The 23,077-nt window shown below is 30.4% G+C and overlaps 1 protein-coding gene across 4 annotated transcripts; it reads right to left on the bottom strand.

Annotated features, from left to right (window-relative positions):
- Nucleotides 1-1,307: 1,307 nt before the first annotated feature.
- LOC134681219 (golgin subfamily A member 6-like protein 7) lies at nt 1,308-23,070 on the bottom strand. Of its 4 annotated transcripts, none has more exons than XM_063540734.1 (7): nt 22,976-23,070; nt 12,015-12,598; nt 7,342-7,464; nt 6,036-6,194; nt 5,083-5,198; nt 4,160-4,259; nt 1,308-2,337 (listed from the first exon to the last, which is right to left on the bottom strand). In XM_063540734.1, exons 2-7 carry the CDS (start codon nt 12,303-12,305, stop codon nt 2,146-2,148), a joined length of 981 nt encoding a protein of 326 aa, XP_063396804.1. In that variant the 5' UTR covers nt 12,306-12,598; nt 22,976-23,070; the 3' UTR covers nt 1,308-2,145. The 4 variants fall into 4 exon arrangements, with proteins under 4 accessions (XP_063396804.1, XP_063396803.1, XP_063396805.1 ...); XM_063540733.1 differs by lacking the exon at nt 22,976-23,070 and adding an exon at nt 18,509-18,663; XM_063540735.1 differs by lacking the exon at nt 22,976-23,070 and adding an exon at nt 15,439-15,534.
- Between the last annotated feature and the right edge of the window lie 7 nt (nt 23,071-23,077).

Raw genomic sequence — 23,077 nt, 5'->3', positions numbered from 1 at the left:
TGAGATTTTGATGCACTAATTTTGGCCCATGAGTTAATGAGAGATGAGTAAAGAAATAGATGGCACAGGCACTTTTAAAGGCAATTTTGACATTATACATTACTCAATTTGACACATTAATGCCTAGCAAACCTCAATGAAATAAGTTGATAAACTCAACAAATAATTAGGACTTGAGTTGCAAAAAAAATACAATTCTATACAGTAAAAAAGATTGTGATAAATAAATATAATATTGTGCAAAGATGAAAGTGTAAACAAATATTTCAACAAGGAACTGTTTCTATCTGGTTGTAAACGACATAAAAATCTACATCTATGTCAGAACACAATTTAAAACCAACCATGGCAAATCTATTATGGTTTTATTTTGGCAACAAAAAAATCACATAACTCTTTTGAATATTACAATGGACAGGGCTCATGTGTTCTTTAATTATGCTCTTATAAAATACAAGATAATAGAGTGTGTATTCATGTGAGAACTTCTCAATGTTCATTAGTATACTGTAGGGATATTTATCTAAAACTTATATTTGTCTGATCTTTGGTTGGGTTGTTGTGTCCATGTCACATTTCCCATTTCCATTCTCAATTTTATCTTAGATCTCATTGCCTTGCTTGATCAATCATTTTCTTTGTTGAAATTTGGGACAAAACTGTAATTTTGCATAAAATTAATATAGTTCACAATTTTCACCTGGTATAGGTCAAAAGGGTAAAACAGACAGATAATATAATTGCACTCTACTTTTAAAGGCGTAGAAAATATCATGAAAAAGTAAAAGACTGACAAAGTAAAACAATAAACGACAGTACCACATCTTTGTTCCTGATTCATTCAGATATTTTAACATACAGAAAACATTCATTTAGATATTAAGATACAGAAAACATTTCTATTAACTAATTGGCTATAAATGCATTATATGCATAATTTCAAAATGTGGACAACAAAGAATATTTCTTCAATATACATGTACAATGTATCTGTAGACAATTATTTTATTTAACAATATTTAATATATATTATGTTCATTTAAAAGTTCATTCAATCCATGTAATTGTTCTTTTGAAAGTTTCAATTGTCATGACTTGATTGGCTGAAGTTCTACAGTGAATCTTTAGTATCCCCCAAGATGACAATAGTATCAGTGGCGGATACAGAGGGGGGTTCCGGGGGTGCGCACCCCCCTTTATTTTGGCCGATCAATGCATTTGAATCGGGACATATGTTTTGCACCCCCCCCCCCCCCCCTTTTGCCCTGGGCTAGCACCCCCCCTTTCGAAAATTCCTGCATCCGCCACTGAGTATCCATTAAAATATTCACCATTGTTCTATAAAGGTTTATAAATACAGACTTTGGCAAAACAAGGTAGAAAATAAATGTATCTCAATAACAAGTTGTTCTATACAAATTTTGATGATAAAATGCTGATAACAGAAACCAAGATCAGAAACAGATTCAGAAATAAGCCTATGCTCATTAAATATCATGAAGTGTATAAAAGAATGTGTCTGAGTGCATGAATGCCCCTGCAGAAGCTTCAAACAAATGAAAATGGGAACATTGAATGTCTATGGCAGGAAAAAAAGGAATGTGTCCCCAGAACACGGATGCCCCATCCACATTATCAATTTCTATGTTTTATGTACCCTAATAATGGGAGGAAATCTCTAATTTGGCATTAAAATTAGAAAGATCATATCATAGGGAACATGTGTACTAAGTTTCAAGTTGGTTGGACTTCAAATTCATCAAAAACTACCAACCAAAAACTTTAACCTGAAGCGGGACAGGCTGATGGACCCACAGACCAGAAAACATAATGCCCATAAATGGAGCATAAAAATCTTACGAAAGGAGATATTTTTAATCAAGATGTCTCTTTCAATATTTGGGTCTGCCAATGACCAAGAATACAATCTATCACTTTGATCAATAGATGATAATGAATTACAGTGATATTTTTAATAATTCTGTTAATATTTCCTGAACATTTTGTTAATATCTTTGCTCATTATATAATACTGCATACAAACAAAACAGGCACCTCTTCCTTCAATTAAACCTTACACAAAGTGTCCACTGCTGCACATTGTATCACATACAATAATTCATAAATATATATAACAGCTATTAACTATGGTTTATAGTTGACCTTGTGACCTTTGCTTTCACCCAAGTTTTTCAGTAATGCATCTTGCTGATTTAGTTGTTTTTCAAATTTAGTCACTAGAATTTTCAGATCTTTAATTGTTTTGTCTTTTTCTTTGCACTCAATAAAAAGTCTTTCAAGTTTACCATTTGAGTCACTGCAATTTGGACAGGATCCCTATAAATAGAAAAGCAAGGTCATTTTAATATAAATACGACATAATAATATCAAATTACATTTAACTGAAATCTGAAAAATCCGCAGTATTTTAGAATTATGCTAATTTTTATCAAAATAATATTAAGCCCTCAGGTTGGTCTCTGACAATTTGTGACAGGTGCTACATGTGGAGCAGGAACTACTTACCCTTCCAGAGAACCAGGGATCATCCACAGATTTGGTGGGATCTGTGTTGCTCAGTCTTTAGTTTTCTATGTTGTGTTTTTGTGTTTCTATGTTGTGTAATGTTTGTCAGTTTATTTTTTTGAATATAGAGTTTGAATGTTCCTCTGGTATCTTTGCCCTCTCTTTAAATAGACATTAAAAGTGTGCTACATCGACTCAAATATATATATATATATAGCTGTTAATTATTCACACTAGCAGATTAGCTTGTGTAGCTAAATGGAATGGAATAAAGAGCTAGCAGTCATTGTTAGCAGGAAAATAGGAATAGCTGTGAAATAATATGAACTTTTGCTAAAGAATTTACCCACAGGCCACATAATAGAAAAAAAACAATTTATTTAACAGTGCTTTATCTTAAATTAGGGTAGAGATTAAAGAATGTGGGGAACACATCAATGAGAAAGCAACCTTAGGAAACCAAAAGACACCAAGAGGTATGTGAAAATGTGCCGTAAAAAGTCAAAAACCAATTAAAGAGTCTAGAAAATTAGTAGAAAAATTGTTTACTGAATGAATATGTATGGTGAGCCACTCCAAACATATACCTTTTGTTTTATTTTAATTTTGTTGACTTGAGACCTTTAGAATCTTCTACCAATAGCATCAACTGCTCTTGTTGTTTTAATTGAAATTCAAATTTTGTCAATAATCCTTTCAAGTCTTTTACTAATTTTTCTTTCTCTTTATTATCTTTCTGAAGTTCCTCATTTTTTAATGACAATTTGCTACAATTACTGCAAGATCCCTAGAAAAATCATTTAATATCTTTTTTAAAAGTTAAAATATAAATCAAACACCCCAAAAAATGAAGTAAAATAATTGTTTGGCTCTTTTTCAGCGTGGCTTTTTATTATATTCCTAATGTACTTTATTTTACTTTTTTTCCTTTTTCTATTAATGGAACAAAAATTGAACACTGCATAAAAAAGTCAATGTGACAACAACCCAACAAGAACAAAAAGCAAAACACAATCTTACAATAAATCAAGTTTTAAATTGTCTTGAGATGATTCAAAGTGTGAATAAAACAGAAGAAATAAAAGATACAATGAAGTCTATTTTACCTCCCAATAATTTTTTTAAAGATTTATAACACAAATACTTTTAGTATTGTGGAGATTAACCTAAACCACAGAATATGATTTATACCTTGCCAAAATGAAGTTATGTTGCATATTGTTCTTAAATTATGATAATGTTGCAGAATTCACAACCCTACCTTTCTACCCAAATGTAATGTTTCTGACTTTTCTCAGAAAATCCTGTGTAATAAATCAGGTAATCCATTTCGCATTTAAATTATTGGACCTTTTTTTAGTTCAATTACAGCAGATGCCTTTATTGTTTGTAAATATTATCAAGTTTTTACCACTAAAATTTTGTTTATGAAATTATAACAGTTAAATAAAACAAAAATTCTCTAGAGTTGTCTCCCATTACATATAATTTTTAAATCAAATTATTGTTGTTTGCTGAAGATCTCTAATGACATGTATTTCACATTCAGGACCAATATTTCAAAAATTTCAGTTTTTATCCAAGGAAGATTTATTTCAACTCAGTAAAGTTTTTATATGACCTCTGAACTAACCTTTGATTTAAACGATTTTAGTTTCATTCTAAGTGTGTCACATTCCTCTTGTAACCGTGCCAACTCTTTTGTTAATTCCTCTAATTGCTGTTGTCTTTCCCTGTAAATAAAATTGTTGAAAATTGAATTAAAAAAAAAGTGGATCCTCATATGATTTTTCCCACAAAATATAAATATGTGGCAAAAATAAAAAAAAAGAATAATTACTATAACATGAATAAATAAAATAAATTAGGCAAAATTTCAATTAAATTTTTTGTCATTATCTATGGAAGGTTGATGACTACAAAGAATAAGAGCTGATGTTTATATTTCAAATCACAGACTGTTGTCTCTGCTTCAAAATCTCTACTCTCCTTTCTCTGAATATTTTTCTTTTGAAATACAGGAAAATTCGTCAAATTCTTAATTCTTCCACGCAAAGGAAGTTCAGCTAGCTGTGTAAACTGTCCAATTAAGTGACCATTTAAAAGTGCATGGCTTCACTTGACAGTTTCGATGTCAAATACACCGTTAATTAGCACCAATTATTTTCAGTTTAAACTTAACCATATGAAAATATTATGGAAACTGCTCAATAAATAATATGACCTTATATTTTTAAAGTCAAATAGAGTAGATTGTGCCAAAAGTATTGAATTTTATTTCTCCATTTTAACTGAAACTTGATTTAACCATGGTGCCTGAGTTATATAGAGTATTTTGTTTGTAATGTTATGTACATATGTATTTTTATAACATATGCAAATAAATTATGAGGCTTAAATAATTGCTCTTTTTTCAATGACATTTATGGGTAAAATTGCCTTTTCTAACTAGCACCTTGCCCTTTTCAAATCCTTGCTAGAAAACTGAAAAGGTACACCATAAACATGATAAAAGGTAGAGAAAATGGTCTGTTTCAGTAAACTTAAATATTTTACCATGAGTTTCCTTTTAATGCGTCAGCCATTTGTTTTTTCAGTCTGTTGAGTTTTTCATCTCGTAACGCTAATTCCTTATCCTTTAAGTCTGTGATATCTTTTAATTTTTCATCCATCTGTAAAATTAAAGTACAAATGTATTATAGATTTTTAATGACATATGCAGCATAAGATATTTATGTAGGGAAACTAAAAACTCAGATAGCTTTTCATATACACAACCCTGATTAGAATTGCTTTAATTATTTTGAATTCTGAAATTATTCTTTGGACTTAATATTGTGAATTTTTACATGAGTAACAAAAAATCAAGAGTCATAATTACTGGTGTAATACCACCAAATCATAGTACGTCACATCCAGTTGCATACGAAAAAGGGTCGAAAAATATTCTGTTAAATTTTACAGTTGTAGGAAATTAATCCTACATTTCATTGCTGTAAAATATTTCTGGATCAGAAACATATGTCTAAGGTGTTTCTAAGCATATTATTTTTTATATGGCTTTTCTGTAGAATAATTTGAAAACTTAAAAGGTTACATGGTTTCTAAAGTTTGCACTCAGGGAAAAAAAAAAAAGGTGAAATTTGATTGGTTATTAACTTCCAGTGATCAATATTTTCTTATGCAAACAAATCTAATGTGAATTTTTTTCTATAGAATTAAAAGGATAAAACTTTACTCATGCCAAGTATTTCTTTATTTTAAACAAAGATAAGTTCTGCACATTTTCGTGAAAAATGCATATATTTAACAAAGAATAATAGGAGAAATCAATGGTGGTATAAAGTGATTTCAAGAAAAGTTTTTTGCAGACATGTGTATCCGATATCAGACTGGGAGTTAATAGTGCGGTGTCCCATTTTTCACATAAACAAAAAAACTCAGAATTACTTCACATTGAATACTAAGTATGTAAACAGAGCATTTGTCAATGTGACTCCCTATATTACCTCATTTTTGAATTTATTCAATAATTCTTCATTGCGTTTGGCTATGCGTTTGTTCTCCTCTTTACTGGCCTCTAATTCCTTTCGTAAACTCTCTAGACTGTTCTTTGTATTGCTATGTAGTTGTTTTTCTTCATCTAATTTGTCTTTATATGTTTGCTCCTATAAAGAGAAAATGAGAATATTTTGTTTAACCTACAATTATTTAACAAAGTGAAAAACATATAATCTGATTTGTTTAGGTTACTTTGCTTCTTTTTATTTTGTATATATATATATATGCATCATACAACAGTTGAGCCCAGTAATGACATGATATTTTCTGAATCTACATCGATCCATCAATCAATTTTGTGTCGCAAAAAATCTCCTGCGATGTAATTTTTATCATGTGCAGACATACTGCTATTTTAACTTTGCATTGAAATTTATCAGAGGTTAAATGTTGTCCTTGTGTAGATTTTTAGTGATGTTACTCTAATTTTAGTCTGAAATACTGTACTAAATCAACAAAATGCTTGAAATAAAATAAATCTTTGTATGAAAAGCTTTAGAAATAAAATACAAATTAAAAATTGTCAGAAAGGCGTATCATGTTCAGTTATACTTTATGAGTCCGCCACTTAATCTACATTTAAAATTTTATTTCTTTAATTTTATGTTTATACATATATCAAGGCTTATAGCACAAATGTTGGCATGAATCACTATTCTGAATTATTTGAATGGCAAATACAATATGCAATATAGATCATTCATTTCAGTCAGGACTAAATCCGACATAAATATGCTGCTATAAAAAAAATTAAAAAAAAATTGTTTAAATATTTAACCTGTGAAGAAAAGAGTCAGGGCCTGTAATTCAGTTGTTGTTTTTTGTTCCTATATATATCATATTTGTTTTCATCCATTATTTTGCATCTTTAGTTTTCTTTTTTGAATTGTTTTAAATTTGTCATTTCAGTGTCTTTTATAGCTTACTTTGGAGTATGGGTTTTACTCAATACTGAAGGCCATTTAGTGACCTTTAGCTAATAACTTCTTTGTAATTTGGTCTCTTGTGAAGAGTTGTCTCATTGGCAATCAAACCACAACTTATTATTTTTTATACTTTAGATAGATAGATATTAGAAGATGTGGTATGAGTGCCATTCAGACAGCTCTCCATCCAAGTCACAATTATAAAAGTAAACTATTATAGGTCAAGGTACAGTCTTCAACACAGAGCCTTGGCTCACACGGAACAGCAAGCTATAAAGGGCCCAAAAAAATTACTAGTGTAAAACCATTCATAAAAGAGTCCACATACCTGTTCTCTTAACTGATTTTCCAGACCATTAATAGTTTGGTCTTTTTCTATAATCTGTTCTTTCAGTTCCTCTATAATTTTTTGTAGTTCAGCTATTTTCTTCAACAAATCTTTTTCTCTTGCCTGTAAATCATAATCATTAATTAAAGACAATCATGAAAAGTAAATCTATGATTTTGTTTCTGTAATCACAATATTGAAAAGCTATATAGTGTTTAAAATTTGCGTTTTTAAACCACTTTTCATTAGCAGCATGTGACCTGCATGAACTTAAAGAGCTATATATATATATCCCCCAAGCCAAATCAAGTAATCAAAGAGCAAAAAAAAAAAAAAAGCCAATATAAAGACTTAAATGATAAAACAACTCTCAAATGTGCCAACCCTATTTCCATCTATGTTCTTCAGTATAAACTGATACCAACTGAATTTTAGAAGTCTTCTCTAATCTGTGCCAGTGACAGTTTTTGACTTCCTGTAATTTGATTGCTTGATAGTTGTTTGATTGCAATAACATCCAGTGGCAAATATTTAATGACGGTACAAAACAAGATCAACTTACCAATACATGCAGTAAGACTAGTGTATTAGGGGTCAACAGTGATGAAAGTAGGAAACATTAACCCTTACCATGCGGAATTGTTTTTAGAAAATGTCTAATTTTCGTTTATTTGCAAAAATATGCAAATTATATGCAAATGAGCTTAGCCCTGTTGCTGTAGCATATTGAATTCTTTAAATCTAATATAGGTGATCACGGGGTGGGGTGGTCGGGGTGAGGAGGCGGAATTTTTTTGGCGGAAATTTGCCCCAAAGAGGGTCATCAGGTGCAAAAAGCGTCAATTTTGCCGATTTTTCACCCCTTCTCTTGACCCAGAAGACCCAGGGTTGCTGGTTCAGGTATCCAACTGTAGCCTGCGTGTAGAGTGGACCCTAGTGAACAAATTGACCCCAACAGTTGTTAGATCGGAGTGAATGTGATCTTGATTCATCAGTCTACAGAAGGTCATTTGGACCCAAAATACCGAATTTCACGATTTTTGCCGATTTTTTACTTCGAATGGACCCAAAACCGGAAGTAGTTGTTTCCTATGCGTATTTCATTAATAATAATGATCAGTAGTTATATGGCCGTGGGTTTGCACTATCTTTGCCAGTTTTATGCCTCTGAACTTCTTGTGTAAGATACATATGTGAAGCCTACCCCTCCAGAAAACCGAGTTTTAGCCAATTTCAATTTTCCAAGTCCGTATTTGTGCTCAAAATGCTACTTATACATGAGAAACGTGAATATGGATAGCCTCAGGTTGACGGGACATACATAAATTTTAAAATAAGTATCATAAAGTGGACTTCTAAAAGTATGGAACGCCAATGGAGCCAAATAACGGTTATTAGGGTCCGCCCGTCAAAAGACGGTCACCGCATGGTAAGGGTTAAGACTGCCACTAGAAAATGAGGGTCTACCGAATAGGGAAAGTAATTTAGCCTTGTAACAAAAAGAAACCAAATTTCTATCCATTCACTCACCCTTGGGAGTTGCTCCAAATTGAAGACTTCACTGTTATTTGGGTTTTTGAATATCAGTTATAGGGATGTTTAATTGTAAAGAAAGTGAAGGGATTTTTATAATGAATTTAACCGTATTGATAATTTGCTTTCCAAAAAGAATACTCCGCGGGTCAGCACAAACTTGAATGACTTAAGTTTGAACAAAAATCATTGAAAATTAAATCTTGAAATTTTGGGAATTTTCCATCAACAAAAACATGAAAAACCCATTGATGGCAATTTGGTGCTAATGGAAAAGTAACGTCATTTCTTGCCTTGTATGTAGGCAGTCCCAATGATCGCAAACTTTTAATCAAGTAACATTATAAAGTTTCAAGCCAAGGTACAATCAATGAAACCTTCAGGTTCTTAACATTCTTCTATTGAATGAACTTATTATTTGGAGTATAGATTTTTCTCTACAGAAGAGCAACCATCTTAACAAAAAAACGTCAAAATCAATTTACCATTAAATTTTGAAACATTTGCTGTAAAAAATTGGGCAAAACCAAACAAACGCATGTCATAAATTTTGAATTGCATTAGTTTTACAAGCAATCATCTTACGCAAGATTTAAACAAGTTAAAAGATTAAAATCATTTACATGTATCTCGATCAGGTTTCTATAATAGGTTTGTTTACTCATCTATCTGCCAATATTTGTAAATCAATCTCCTGTGAAAAGGTTTATTTGGTATTTCATCTTGAGTACCATTTAAATGTCTCCTAGACATTTTCCTTTTATCTTCTTTTCACTAAGTTTGTTTACCGTTTTTATTTCGATTTATGGTGATGTGACATTTATGGTAAATTTTTTCCAAAAATAAATCGTGCATTATTCAAATTTATAGATCATCTATTTGTCTGAAAGTCATGTAGAAACTTTTATGAAAGTCAAATTTGTATGAATAAAATTCGGTATACATTGTAGATCCATTTCATATATTTTACTGACCGAGTGAAGGATGTTAACGAAGAAATATCAGCAAAATCTTTTTCCCAGTTTGAACTATTTGAGTTTTTTTTTTTATGAGAAATAAATATTTCTTAGATTTCTAACAAATCTTTAATATAGAGGACAAAAATTAAAAGACTTGAAAGAGGTCAATGATTTATGAAAACTTAAAAAAGAACTTTAAAATCTTTCAGTCTTGGTAAGAATTGTGCACCTCGATTTCAGTTTATGTTAATTAGAATGTTAAAATGGGTTTCTCTTACAAAAGCATGGACTTGGCATTTTTTCATCTCTATATGACTTTAGCTGTTTAGTGGGGAATTAGGATGGGGTGGGGATATCATAAGGGAGCTCATCATGTGTTTCTGTGTACATCTAGGAATGGATTGATGTTCATTTTGATAAAATAACTCACTTGAAGGTGTTGATTTATCTTTTGCTTCAAAAACTTTGGTATCTATATAACATATTTAGTATTTATGTCTATTATGATCAGTAATTGCACATTTTGTTTAGGGGCTAGCTGAAGCACATCTTAGAGTGCAGGATTTTCTTGCTGTGTTGAAGACCCATTATCATTGGTGGCCTCCTGTTGTATTTTGCTCTTTGGTCAAGATGTTGTTTTACTTTGACACAATTTCCCCATGCATTTCCATTCTCAATTTTAAAATGATAAAAGTTGTTCATAATACGTTAATGGTCAAGTACAGAAGTTTTTTTCTGTTATGTAAACAATGAGAAATGGAATTATGTTTTTTTACTTATAATTGATCCCAAATAACCCCCCTAAAGAGGGTTGTGATCCAACAAATTATCTCATAATACTTTAATAGACCCTGATCAGTGACTGGGGGTTTAAAGGTTAATATATATTTAGAACATCAACAGAATTAGAATTCTATTGTATAATTAAGTATTTAAGTTAATACCCCTTGTGTATAATGAACATGTTTACACTGATCTTATTTATTTATTTGTATTCGGTCTTAAATCTAATTAATAATAGTCTGATTGAAAGAGGTTCACCAGGGGTTATTTGCATGATTTGGAGGGATTCAAGAATACTCAAATCCATGTTGAAATGGAAATGTAAACCCTCTTTGCACAAGGCAAATGCCAATCGGATAAACATTATGAAAAATTATCCTAAAAACATAAAATAGTCAAATAAAAGTGCCTGAAACAAACCCTTCACCACTCAGTTTTAATCTCATTATAAAATCATAAGTACTTAGACATGTAAGAGTCTAAATGGCTATTTTAATTATACAAATTTCTAAATATAGTTTGGACTCATATAACAGATGTATCAGAAGAATTCTCCTTGGAAATTTCTAGAAAATAGTAGCATTACATCCATGACATATTCTATTAAGGTGGTACCCAACACTTGATCTAAAATTAATTTGGCTCGTTTAATTTTCTTAAAATTTTGACAAAGTATTTACTTTGACCCTTTGACAAAAATATAAAAATTTAAAAAAAAATTTGAACCAACCGTTTTATCAGAAAAATTACACTGGTTATATAGCAGTTTGACAAACACTCATTTTGATCATTGAGAAGCTTAATATCCCTTTAACAACACAACGTAATTAAAACGTTTAGCTGATTTTACAGAGTTATCTCCCTGTAGTGTTAGGTACCACCTTAAGGAACTAATTTCACATACATGTAGCATCACATTACCATGACACTAAAAGGCCCTAGGGAGAACTGTCCCAGTACTATTTCTTGCAGAAAAAAAACCCAGGCTAGCAACATTATCTTGGAATCCATTAATTCTTAATTTAATTGATTTCTCAGCCTAGATCATCTGCCTTTATCATAATGTTTTAATCTTCAAACTTGGAAGCCCCAAAATTAAAACAAAAATTGACTCGGCAGTAAAGTCAGGTACTAAATCATGTTAATATTCTCTATAGTTTTCTGTGCATTTTTTTACTGATTGCCAGCTTTCTTTTCTCTTGCATAATGTATATCAATCTTTTAATTATGAATTTCTATTTCTGCCTTTGTATTAATATATGTATGTTATTTTACAATGCTAAAAGATGTATACTGACAATTAATTGAAAAATTAAGAAAATACAAAAATGTGTAGCTTATTTCTGAAGTATGAAAGTTTTTCATGGTACTTTTTCATTATTGTATAACTTCACAAACCTTTGCTTCTTGCAGTTCCTTTTTATCTACCATATTTTCCACAGATTTTGTACTCGAACTTGAATCCGACTTGGCTGATTGTGTTTTTGGCTTAACATCCTCTTTAGCTTTAGGTGGCGGCACATTCATAGCATTCCCATGTATTCCAACATTCTCCATTTTACTTTTCTCCGCAGATTTGGTAAAAGATGGAAGTTTTGGGATTCTGTCATTTCCTGTATTGTGTTTAATAGAGCCGAGGGGACGTACACCTGCTCTTCCACTAACATTTCGTGTTGTTTTAGTAGCCATAATTCCTGAGTTTAACAGTACCAAAATAAAAATTTACACTGATTTACATCAAGCTTCACAAAAATTCAATTTTAGATCAAATTTACATTCTTTTGATAATACATACTAAAATGTAAGCATTATTAAGTCATGATTAGTAAAAACTTAATGTCCTGAGTTTGAACTTTCAAATTTTCTAAGCACTGATTGAAAATGGCTGTTCCTTCAGTCAATTAAATATATATTATGTAGATGTTTCACTTGATGACTTTTCACACCATATCATTTCCTTTCACCAGTCTTCTATTCAACATCTACAAATAAAAAGCAGAATACTATTGGATTCAGTTATATTATTTTTTTCATCAATAAATTGATTTTCATAAAAATTCTTGTACATAAATATCATATTTGATATGTGTGACGAATTTGCTTTTCATTAAAATAATTAAAATACATTTTTGCTTTGATTTTTTAATTTATATGCAAAGTAAGAATTAGTGTCAATATTTTTTGTTAGTACGTAGAACTTCACATTATGTCAACTTAGAAAAAAAATTATTTCAAAATCCAGGACAGTGCATCATTTATAATACATGTAAACCATCTCAACTTAATGTTTACATTAAAGCCCTGTGAAAAGGCTAATGCATTTGATAAGAGAGTGCCACTGTGTCATGGTCTATGAACATTAAAGAGCTTAGGCCACACTTAAAAATATTTTGGTTTGCCCAAACCCTACCCAAAGGTTGAGACAGTGGGTAGGTAGGAAGCAATTTTCTTTTCTTTTTTTCAAAAAAAGAAATTGAAGTATCAGATGTTTATTAGTCTTCATGCCTATATGATTAAAAAAAAACTTCTTCAAATCCGGACAATACAAGAATTTGAGTAGGCAGCTTTTTTCTAGGTAGGTAGGGTTTGGGCAAACAAACCTATTATTTATTATGGCCTTATGTAATAACTCTTTGAAAAGTAAACACAATGGTTCCAAGGTTTGGTATTATTTCCTTTTCCAAACATGTACTACATTAACTGAATTGTCAATTGAAATTGAAATTTACATCTGTATATAAAAAAGAAGATGTGGTATGATTGCCAATGAGACAACTATCCACACCCCAAAATGACACAGACATTAACAACTATAGGTCATCGTATGGCCTTCAACAATGAGCAGAGCCCATACCGCTTGTATATAGATATAGGAAGATGTGGTGTGAGTGCCAATGAGACAACTCTCTATCCAAATAACAATTTTAAAAAGTAAAACATTTTAGGTCAATGTATGGCCTTCAACACGGAGCCTTGGCTCACACTGAACAACAAGCTATAAAGGGCCCCAAAATTACTAGTGTAAAACCATTCAAATGTGAAAACCAACGGTCTTATCTATATAAAAAAAACAAGAAATGAGAAACACGTAAAATTAAATAAACAAACGAAAAAAATATTGTATGTCTGTTCAGTAAATTCCATGAACTTATATAACATTAATCTCACACTACTCAATCTATCTTGAAGCGAAGAAATTTCAGATATATATATTATCTAGTATCATTTAGTTCAGGTATATATTATTGTATGTATAATTTATTGTACTGTAAATGTAGAACTTTTTCTGGTCTAGTGTTTTGTTTATTTTCTGCATTGATCTTGTAGTAGCCCTTCAAGAAATTATAACAAACAACAATGAACACTTATATTCTAAAGACAAAACCATAAAAATTTAACTCTTTAACAGTTAGGTTATTAATGTTTCTACACATGATCCAGCTTCACTCTTGCTTTTATTTATAGAATATATATTTATACTAAAACTATATAAGTCAGTATGGGTTCCGTGAGAAAAAAAATCAAGTTGTGATTTCATTGAATTTGCTGTAATAAGATTAATACCATTAACAAAAGATAACTGGAATTTCAAGAATCTATAAATACAGTATGAACAGTGCGATACTGTTTCTTATTCTAACTTGAATTACAGACTCATGTATGTTGCCACCTGATTAGACAATATTGACTATGTAGGTTATATATAACCTCCTTGGTTAAACTGAGAAAAGTGGATATAGGGTACTGGTTCAGACATTATTCCCAAGATATACTTAGAAACATAGATCATTCATCCCCAGACAGGTATTGATTATTTTTTTATACTAGTAATCAACTTGTGGTTAGATTGATCTCAATTCTTGAAAGTCAGTTATGATGTAATTTTTTCTTGCCTTCCAGTTTCTTATGAATTTTCTATTGGGATATAATGATAAAAGTTACCATTTTTTTTCAAATTCTGGATGAACACTGCTGAATACTTATATCAGTATGGCTTTATAATATAGTTTTTTAGGTTCATCATCACAAAAAAGTTTTTCAAACTTGAGATTTTTTAATTTCAATAAACATTGTGGAATTTGTGGTATAACGGTTATTGGACAATGATTGATAAGTTCTCTGAAAGGTGATTTCGCATTGAAAAATTGCTTAAATCATTCAATGACCTCTAGAGTGTCCAGTGGCTGATCCAGATATTTTCATGAAAAAGGGGGGGGGGGGGGCAATGACCGCCCTAAGAGGAGGACTATGAAGCCTGGAGCCCCCTGGATCTGTCTGTGAGAACTCTTTTCTAACTCAAGTTGTTGGGTTGTTGTCAAATTGAAGTTTTTATTCTGTTTAATTCACTATGAAAATGTGTACCACAACTTTAAGACCTGGGGTTATAGTCATAAAACTGTGCTTAGTGCTCGGAACACAAAAATCATGAAATCCAACATTTTGATTGGTTGATTTTGGAGTACGAGTACAATAAAACTTACTCAAAATTTTATGACTTCAAGGCCTGCATTGATCATGCTGAGGAAAAATCCTAATACAAAAATAAATAAAATGTCCATGAAAGAAGATCGACATATTTAAAATTCTAACAAAAAAGTAAAGCTCTGAATTAGATCTCAGACATGTATAAAGACAAAACCATTTGAAATCTTTTCACAATTCTAAATTGAATTTTCAAATATCAAACAGTTATTAACAATTTTAAATGAACTTATTTCTATCAATATATCAAACAAATTTTCACCACAAAGATCAGACAAATGGATCTAAATTTGACAAAATATTGCTAGTCTAAATGTATATGAAATAAATATATACTCACATAATAATTATCAAAATTCAAAACCTTCTTATAATACAGTAGTATAATAAGTGTGGGTAGGTAAAATGATAGCGACACAATACTGGGCCTTTTAACTCAACATAACAATAAAAGTTAAGTAATCAGTTTTCAACCAAGTTTTATTGAAAATTAAACAAAAGTTCCAATGTAAACTTACTTTATGAGCCAACACTTAAACAATAAAATCTCATTGTAAAAGTTCAAACAAACTGTCTTTATACTATAAATTTTAATCTTGTATGCTAATTTATGTTGACTTAAAGTAAAAATAGTTTTATAGCATTTGAATCTCTAAATTTAAATTTAAGTGATATATATATATATTAGTACATGTACAACAAATGTACCTCTATATATTTAATATTGCAGACAAACAAATCGAACAGAGTTTAATCTACTTTTAATTATTTTTTTCATTGAAATCTAATTTATTGGATGGGTACACATGTATACAATAACAATTGAGAAAATCTCAAATGTGGTCCATTAGTTTTACAAGTATCTCTTTTGAAAGGGGGGGGACTTTAAGGACATCAGGATATAGCCTTGAGTTTTGCAAAAATTTGGGATTGTGGTGCCTCTTTTTTCGTGAGAATTTGGAGTTTACCCTTAGGACTTGGGATTTAATGAATAATATTTCTTGAAAATCTGGGAAAGTGCTTTATTTTTTTATAATTCAGGATAACACACGCTTCTACAAACCCTCTTTTAAATATATTTTTTTTAAATCACAATTATGAACTTTAAACACATATATAATTTTAGTACCCAATAAAATTAAGTTAATTGATATAATTCAATCTCTTCCCATTTAAACATCATTTAAACAATTTGAAAATATTTAATAAACAGATAAAGGTCAATACAAACTTAAATCTTTATAACAGTATTAATTCCATTACACATTTAAACTTTGGTAAATATAAAATTGTTTACCTAATAAATGAGCATAATTAAATCAGTATTCATGTTACATTTGTCAATGAGGTCAAACGTTCAGAACAAAGTTTAAATCAATTTCAATATACCATGTGAATTAGTACTAGATCATGTAGTAAAAAGATAACAAAATAAAAAGTTACAAACAAATGCAAAAAAACAGTACAAATATAAGTTTGTTCTAAATAAGGGTTATATATATACCATTGGCATTGCATACACAATGAGTTCTGTATAGAAAAGGGGGAATAACTCGCATCACTATGATCAAATTTCTTATCCACAATATTACCCCTGTTATAATGACGGGGGGAGGGGTCTCATTCCGATTCACAAGTTGATTTTTTTGTCAATCCTGATTCACAGAAAATAAATTTCTATGGTTATGGATATTATAAGAAAATATAAAAAAAAAATCTGCAGAAAAATCTGCTATCACGATAGCGAAAATGTGGCGATCACAAAAACTAAATTGTTAAATTGATAAATTGGTGATTAAGCCACTATAAGCAATATTGTACTATGGCGGTCAGTTATTGAGGTGAGGAAGCAGCCTGAGTGCCCTGAGAGAACCACCGATCTTGCAGTCTTCACACTGAGTGGCAGCCCTGGCATGTAAAATTGCTCTCAGGCCTGTAAAAATCTTATCTACAGGCCAACATAATCTAACTAAAAAAAAAATTGAGCGTCAGGCCTGTAGATTTAGCAGTTCATTGTGGAGACTTATCTAATGCAGGAAAGATCAAACTAAAGTACAGAAAAAAGTAAACTACACACCTCGAAAAAAATCACAAACTTTCCAATGAATTTCTCATACTGTCATGACTGTGTATGTAAGCACCTAACCTTCTCTAAGTGAGAGATTTAAAATAGAAATCAATTCCAATGCAATCCATAATTTTTAATAAAAGAAGTGTTAATTTAATTCTTAATATACATAATATATAGGGTCTCAATAGTTACTATCAAGGTAACAATAGCTGAAAACTAACTATCAAACAACTTATATTAAAAAATGTAGCAACAATGACTCAGGTCAGGAAATATATTTGATAAAAAATTCAATATTAAAAATCTTATGGCATATTATACGATATAAAAAGTAGGTACCAGTTTACATGTCTGTAATTGAGAAAGATAAAAAAAATCGTACTAAGGTACCAGTTGACAGGTCTGTTGTTGAGAAAGATAGTAATAAGCCTTTTAATCCATATACATACAATCTGACTACAAACAGAAAAATCTGATATTACAGTTGAATGTACAATATTGGCAAACCTTCTGAAAGTTTTATCGTCTTGTAGATAAAATATATCACCCATAGTGTGAAGAACCTTATATGTATTGGAAACTTTGAAGGTGTAAAGAAACACTTAAACCCTTTGTATGACCATTTAAGTATAGTTGTTTTTTAGTTGTAATAACTGCATTATGTACATGTATGTTAAAACCCATTTAAACAGAGGCTTCTCTCATAGGGAAAGAAATGTTCATTCTTAAGTTGGGCAAACTTTCTGGATCTTCTTAGTTCTGTGCATACAGTTGTTATATTTTTGTTAGACAAAAGGATCATCAATTTTAATTATATAGATGTGTTATGATTGCATGACAAAAAACATCATACAAAGACCAAACCACAAACTTAAGGAGCTAAACTGCTACAGGTCACCATGATGTACTGCCATGACTGCCTTCAACAATGAGTTAAGACAAAATTATAAAGTTCGTGTTAAAAAGGCCCTGGATGACACAATTAAAATAAGATAACCAATAACCTGATTTATACTAATTTTTTTTTTTTTTTTTGACAGACGAATAGAATTAAATTATAAACACTGGATTATAGGATTAGGACAGACATACATGTATAAATATTATGCTCATCATGTTTCTGATTGAATTTTTATCGTTAAAATTTTAATACATGTAGATCTGCATCTTTTTATTTTTAAAGCAGATTAAAGCCAAAAAATTAAAACAACACTTATATGGAATTCATCTGGAATATGTTAACTATATTTAACGGTAAAAATAACCCATTGAAATTTTTTTTTTTAACAATCTATTAACTTCAAATTTAAATCTATAAGGAAAAAAATGCCAAACTTACCAAATAATAAAGCTAAGTTTTCCTAATAAATAAATTTGAGCTTGAACAATTACATTAACACCTTCATGTAAGAAGTGAATTTTTCTACGACATATATAACAGTAGACTATTCAGTCCAAATTCACTCCCAGTATGTCAGTGAACAAAGAACCGATTTAAATCCTGGGGATATTTATGGATTTTAAATTTGTTTATTAATATTGACAAGGCGTTGTTTACGAAAAAGGTAATTAAATTTAAAGTTCGGTGACCCTGAAATACACGGCTGAATAAAAAAGGTTAACAGCTAACATGCTATCTTGTTTTATAGCTTTTCAAAATGATTTGGTTGTAAAATAGTTTGATAGGTTTATACATGTACATGTTGCCTAACACATGTTCTTGTGCATGTTTTACTGACTTTTGTTGACACTTGGAGAACTATCATGAATATGGCATACATGTACAGGTTTTGGGTATGGAGCTAAACAAAAAATTACATACTCAAAATATACATTTAGTACTTGTACTATAAATACATGATATTGGTTATACATGGTGGCCTTTGGTTGTTTTTTGCCCTTGAATTTTTGGATTGTTGTCTCTTTGACACATTCCCCATTTCTATTATCATTTTTATTATATGTGTGACATTTTAGTAATTGTGTCTACTTTCTCTCAGAAATTATGGTTATACAATTACATCATGTACATACTTGTAAATATACATGTTAAAATATTACTTTCACTTTTTGGGTCTTTTGGAAAATGTTGTTTGTGCTGTATTTAGACCTCTAAACCAAGAAATTTGTTCTGCATCCATCGCAATCATTGGTTAATTGAACGTTGTTTTCAATTAAGGCTTGTTTATATTTTTTATTTGGGCTTGTATTATATTAGCCTTCAGGTTAACATGATTGGTTCATCCAATTTCAACTCTTTAAAATTTAAGAGTCTATCCTACATGTCCTAAATTGAGGTAAATTGTATGGCCTTCAAAATACCATTTCAATTCCTAATATTTCTGAAGAGACATAATTGATGAAATGTGGATATGGTGTACTAATTTTTGCACCTTTTGTTTGCAGTAATGGTTGTATGTACCATCTTTTTCTCAAAGTTAATTGTTTTTTGTTTGGTATTAAATTCATAGTTAAGGTGGTATGGGTGTCTTTCGCCATCTTGGATTGTAAAAAACAGAGAATCTAAGGTCCATATTTTCTATCAAGTTAGCAAAATTTGATGCAGGAATGCAGATATTTAATGTGAATTTTCATTTAAAAGTACCAATTTATAAGAATATAAAATAGAAATAATAATATTTTTACAAGTGTAGATTATTTTGGTTGTTTTTGAATATTTTCAAATTGGCATTTTAAGGGGAGGTAACTCTAAAGCAGTGCATTTTCTGAAGGACTCTTCATGAAATTTTCCTATTTTGTCTTTTAGCCTGAAAAAACGTACGGTGACCCTATCTTTTCTTTTGATATTCTAAAAGCATTGTCTGAAAGCTATCTTTTCCTAACTTATTATACAATTCTATCATTTTGTTTAGTTTCTATTCACAAAATTATGTTTTTTCCTGTATAATCCATACAAAATTTGTCATTTTGTCACAACCTGTAGCTTGAGAAAATGCACGGTGACCTATCATTTTTATAATATTTTTGAACATGTATCAATAGATACTACATTTTGACAAAGTATGGACAAATTCTATCATTTTTATTTTAGACTCCCATACCACCTTAAGATCAATTGCGTTACCTCTGGTAATCAGTTTATTTGGCAATCGCCAATGGGAGTCAGCAAAATTATCATCTGGAGTTTTTGCCTTATAACTGGAGATTTTTTATCAACATATTTTGCCTTTATCATGTTGACAATTGCTTTGTCAGAACTCCTTTTGACTTACTGAGAAAAAAAAGTTTTTTCCAGTTGCTGTTTATCATGTTTATAAAACAGTTTTTAAAATGTAAAAATAATTAGAAAACATGGTAAACAGCAATTTAATCATGACATTGTAAATTGTAGTGACAGAAAATTAACAACCTTGACCCTTTCACAATCACAGACAGACAAAAATTGCAATAAACTGTTACTCATCTTGATGAATTTCAATTTAAAAATTGAAATAAATATAGATCTCTCAATTAGTTTTCAATTTTTCAAAATTCCAGACAACCTTTTTGGTCTTTAAAAATTTTGGCTCTTTCATAATATACTCATTTACAATTCATGATTGTATGCAAGTTAATAATGCCTTATCACTATTTGTCTGTAAATTGTCTGCTATTACGTGACATCACAAAGGTTCCTGGAAAATTTTGACATCATATTTTAATTTTAATATAAAATATTTGATCAATGCCACAATGGATAAGTGGTTTTTGTACATTGTATGTCGTCAATAGTTCAACAGTGTTCCAGCAGCACAGATTCTCTGGATAAGCAGTGCAGATTTAAAAAAAAAATAAGTGTGTTGTGTAACAACATTAACATTAAGTGGCCAAATTGATACCTCAATTGAACATGTTGAAGGAAAAATTGATAATTTTCAATAGAAAATTAATGATCTTTTTCCAAAGTCAAGTTTGTTTTCACTAGTAATATTACTATTAGTTAAAGCTCTGAGCGTCTGGGGCCTTCAGCATTTCCAGAACCTATATTGCTGTAACACAAACTTTCTGAGGTGGACAGGTAGGTGTTCAAATTTATTCATGTTTTATAAACACTTAATTTTTAGCTTTCTAGAGCTATACACGTGATGGACAGATAAACATCACTGAAAATGCATGAGGGTAGGAATGCCCTTAAATGTCATGTGTCAAACAATCATTTCCGGCTACCATTAACGTAAAATTGATTAAGGTTTTACTGTAAGAGGACTCAAATTGTTACCATGATTTTTGGAAAAAAATTGACTATCATGACAATCATGACAATATATATGTCTATTTTTTTTAACAGCTAAATGAAAGTGAAAATTTTATCATCGTTGACCAAAAATTACCTTTTATAACGTCATTTGGTAAGAATTTTTATCGTTAATAGTCATGAAGGTACCCCCTCCAATTATGACACTCATCATGTCTCATGCATGAGTCCTCAGAGCACATTCATCTCATTAACAGGTCTATTGCTATATATCACAGATTCTTTGTATATATATACTGAATGAATATAGAGATATAGAGGTGGCTTGAAAGAAAATGAATATGATGATAATGATATTTTATAGGCACTGTCTGCCATGTCTACTGTTACATGGAAATGTAACAATAATAAAAAATATTATTGTTACAATAATAATTGGAGACTAATTGCCGGAATGCAAAGTTGGGTAAGGAACCCATTAATTACGAATGTAACAATAATTATTGAGGCTACGGTTACATTGCGTTATTGTTACATAAAAAACAGCAATATATACTGTAATACACTGGATTTAATAAATTCAAATCTTCTATATAGTTGTATTGCTTAATTCTTTCATACATGTACATGTATGTACTAAATAATACTTGTAATAATGACAAATAATAAATATTATTGTATAGCAATATAATATTTCCCACAGAAAGTAACAAAAAGTTAGCGTGCAATAAATTCCTATATTGCACTAGTGCAATAAATCTTCGAAATTCATGACGTCATCAACGACCAAATCTCAGTTTAAACCAATTTTTACTTTCAAATGTTATGTTGCTATATGGAAATATTACTTGCAAGCTTGAGCATGCAATATAAAATTCTATTGGGACAATATTCCCCAATATTCATGCAATAACCCTATAGTATTGTAAATATAAAATTAATGTTTTCAACTTTTATTATTTAGTACACATTACTAATGCCATTGTACATTGCCGTTTTTTCATGTAACAATAACGCAATGTAACCGTAGCCTCAATAATTATAGTTACATTCGTAATTAATCAGTTCTTTACCCAATATATTTATTGTTACATTGGAGACTAATTGCCAACTTTGCATTCTGGCAATTAGTCTCCAATGTAACAATAATATTTTCATTATTGTTAATATATTTCCATGTAACCGTCATGACCGTAGCCAGTGCCTATTTAATTTTTATACGTTTTAGCACAATAAAAGTCAATATAATTATTATAATTAGTGGGTTTCAATGGGGTCTAAGCGTGACGCAGGATTGCCAATTTTTGTAAGCGACGAAGTGACACGTGAAAGTAAAATTATTGTTGTGTGAAAACAGGGAATGAGGTCTTGCGGGACCCGGGAAAAGACAAAAAAATGAGAATTGCTTACGTACATAGTGTAAGCAGGATACAGGAATCTGACAAAACAGTAAGCAGGATCCTGGATAGGAACCCCCCAATGAGACCCCCTTATTATGTACAATTTCATTGTGATGTTTATGGGCCCTGTAATTTGGGAAATAAAAATATGCTATTCTATTCTTTTCTATGCACAGTCATGTCATAAGTTGTTGATATAAAATGATAATACCTGTGGTCAAGATACACCAAGGCTAGTAGCGAATTACGATGGTGGCGTCCTTGTATCTAAGTTCACACCGAACATTTTTGTTACGCAGCCACTGGTTGGTTA

Source organism: Mytilus trossulus, chromosome 8, assembly GCF_036588685.1.
Source record: "Mytilus trossulus isolate FHL-02 chromosome 8, PNRI_Mtr1.1.1.hap1, whole genome shotgun sequence".
Classification (NCBI taxonomy): Eukaryota; Metazoa; Mollusca; class Bivalvia; order Mytilida; family Mytilidae; genus Mytilus; species Mytilus trossulus.
This window is presented reverse-complemented; position numbering and strand designations above follow the sequence as displayed.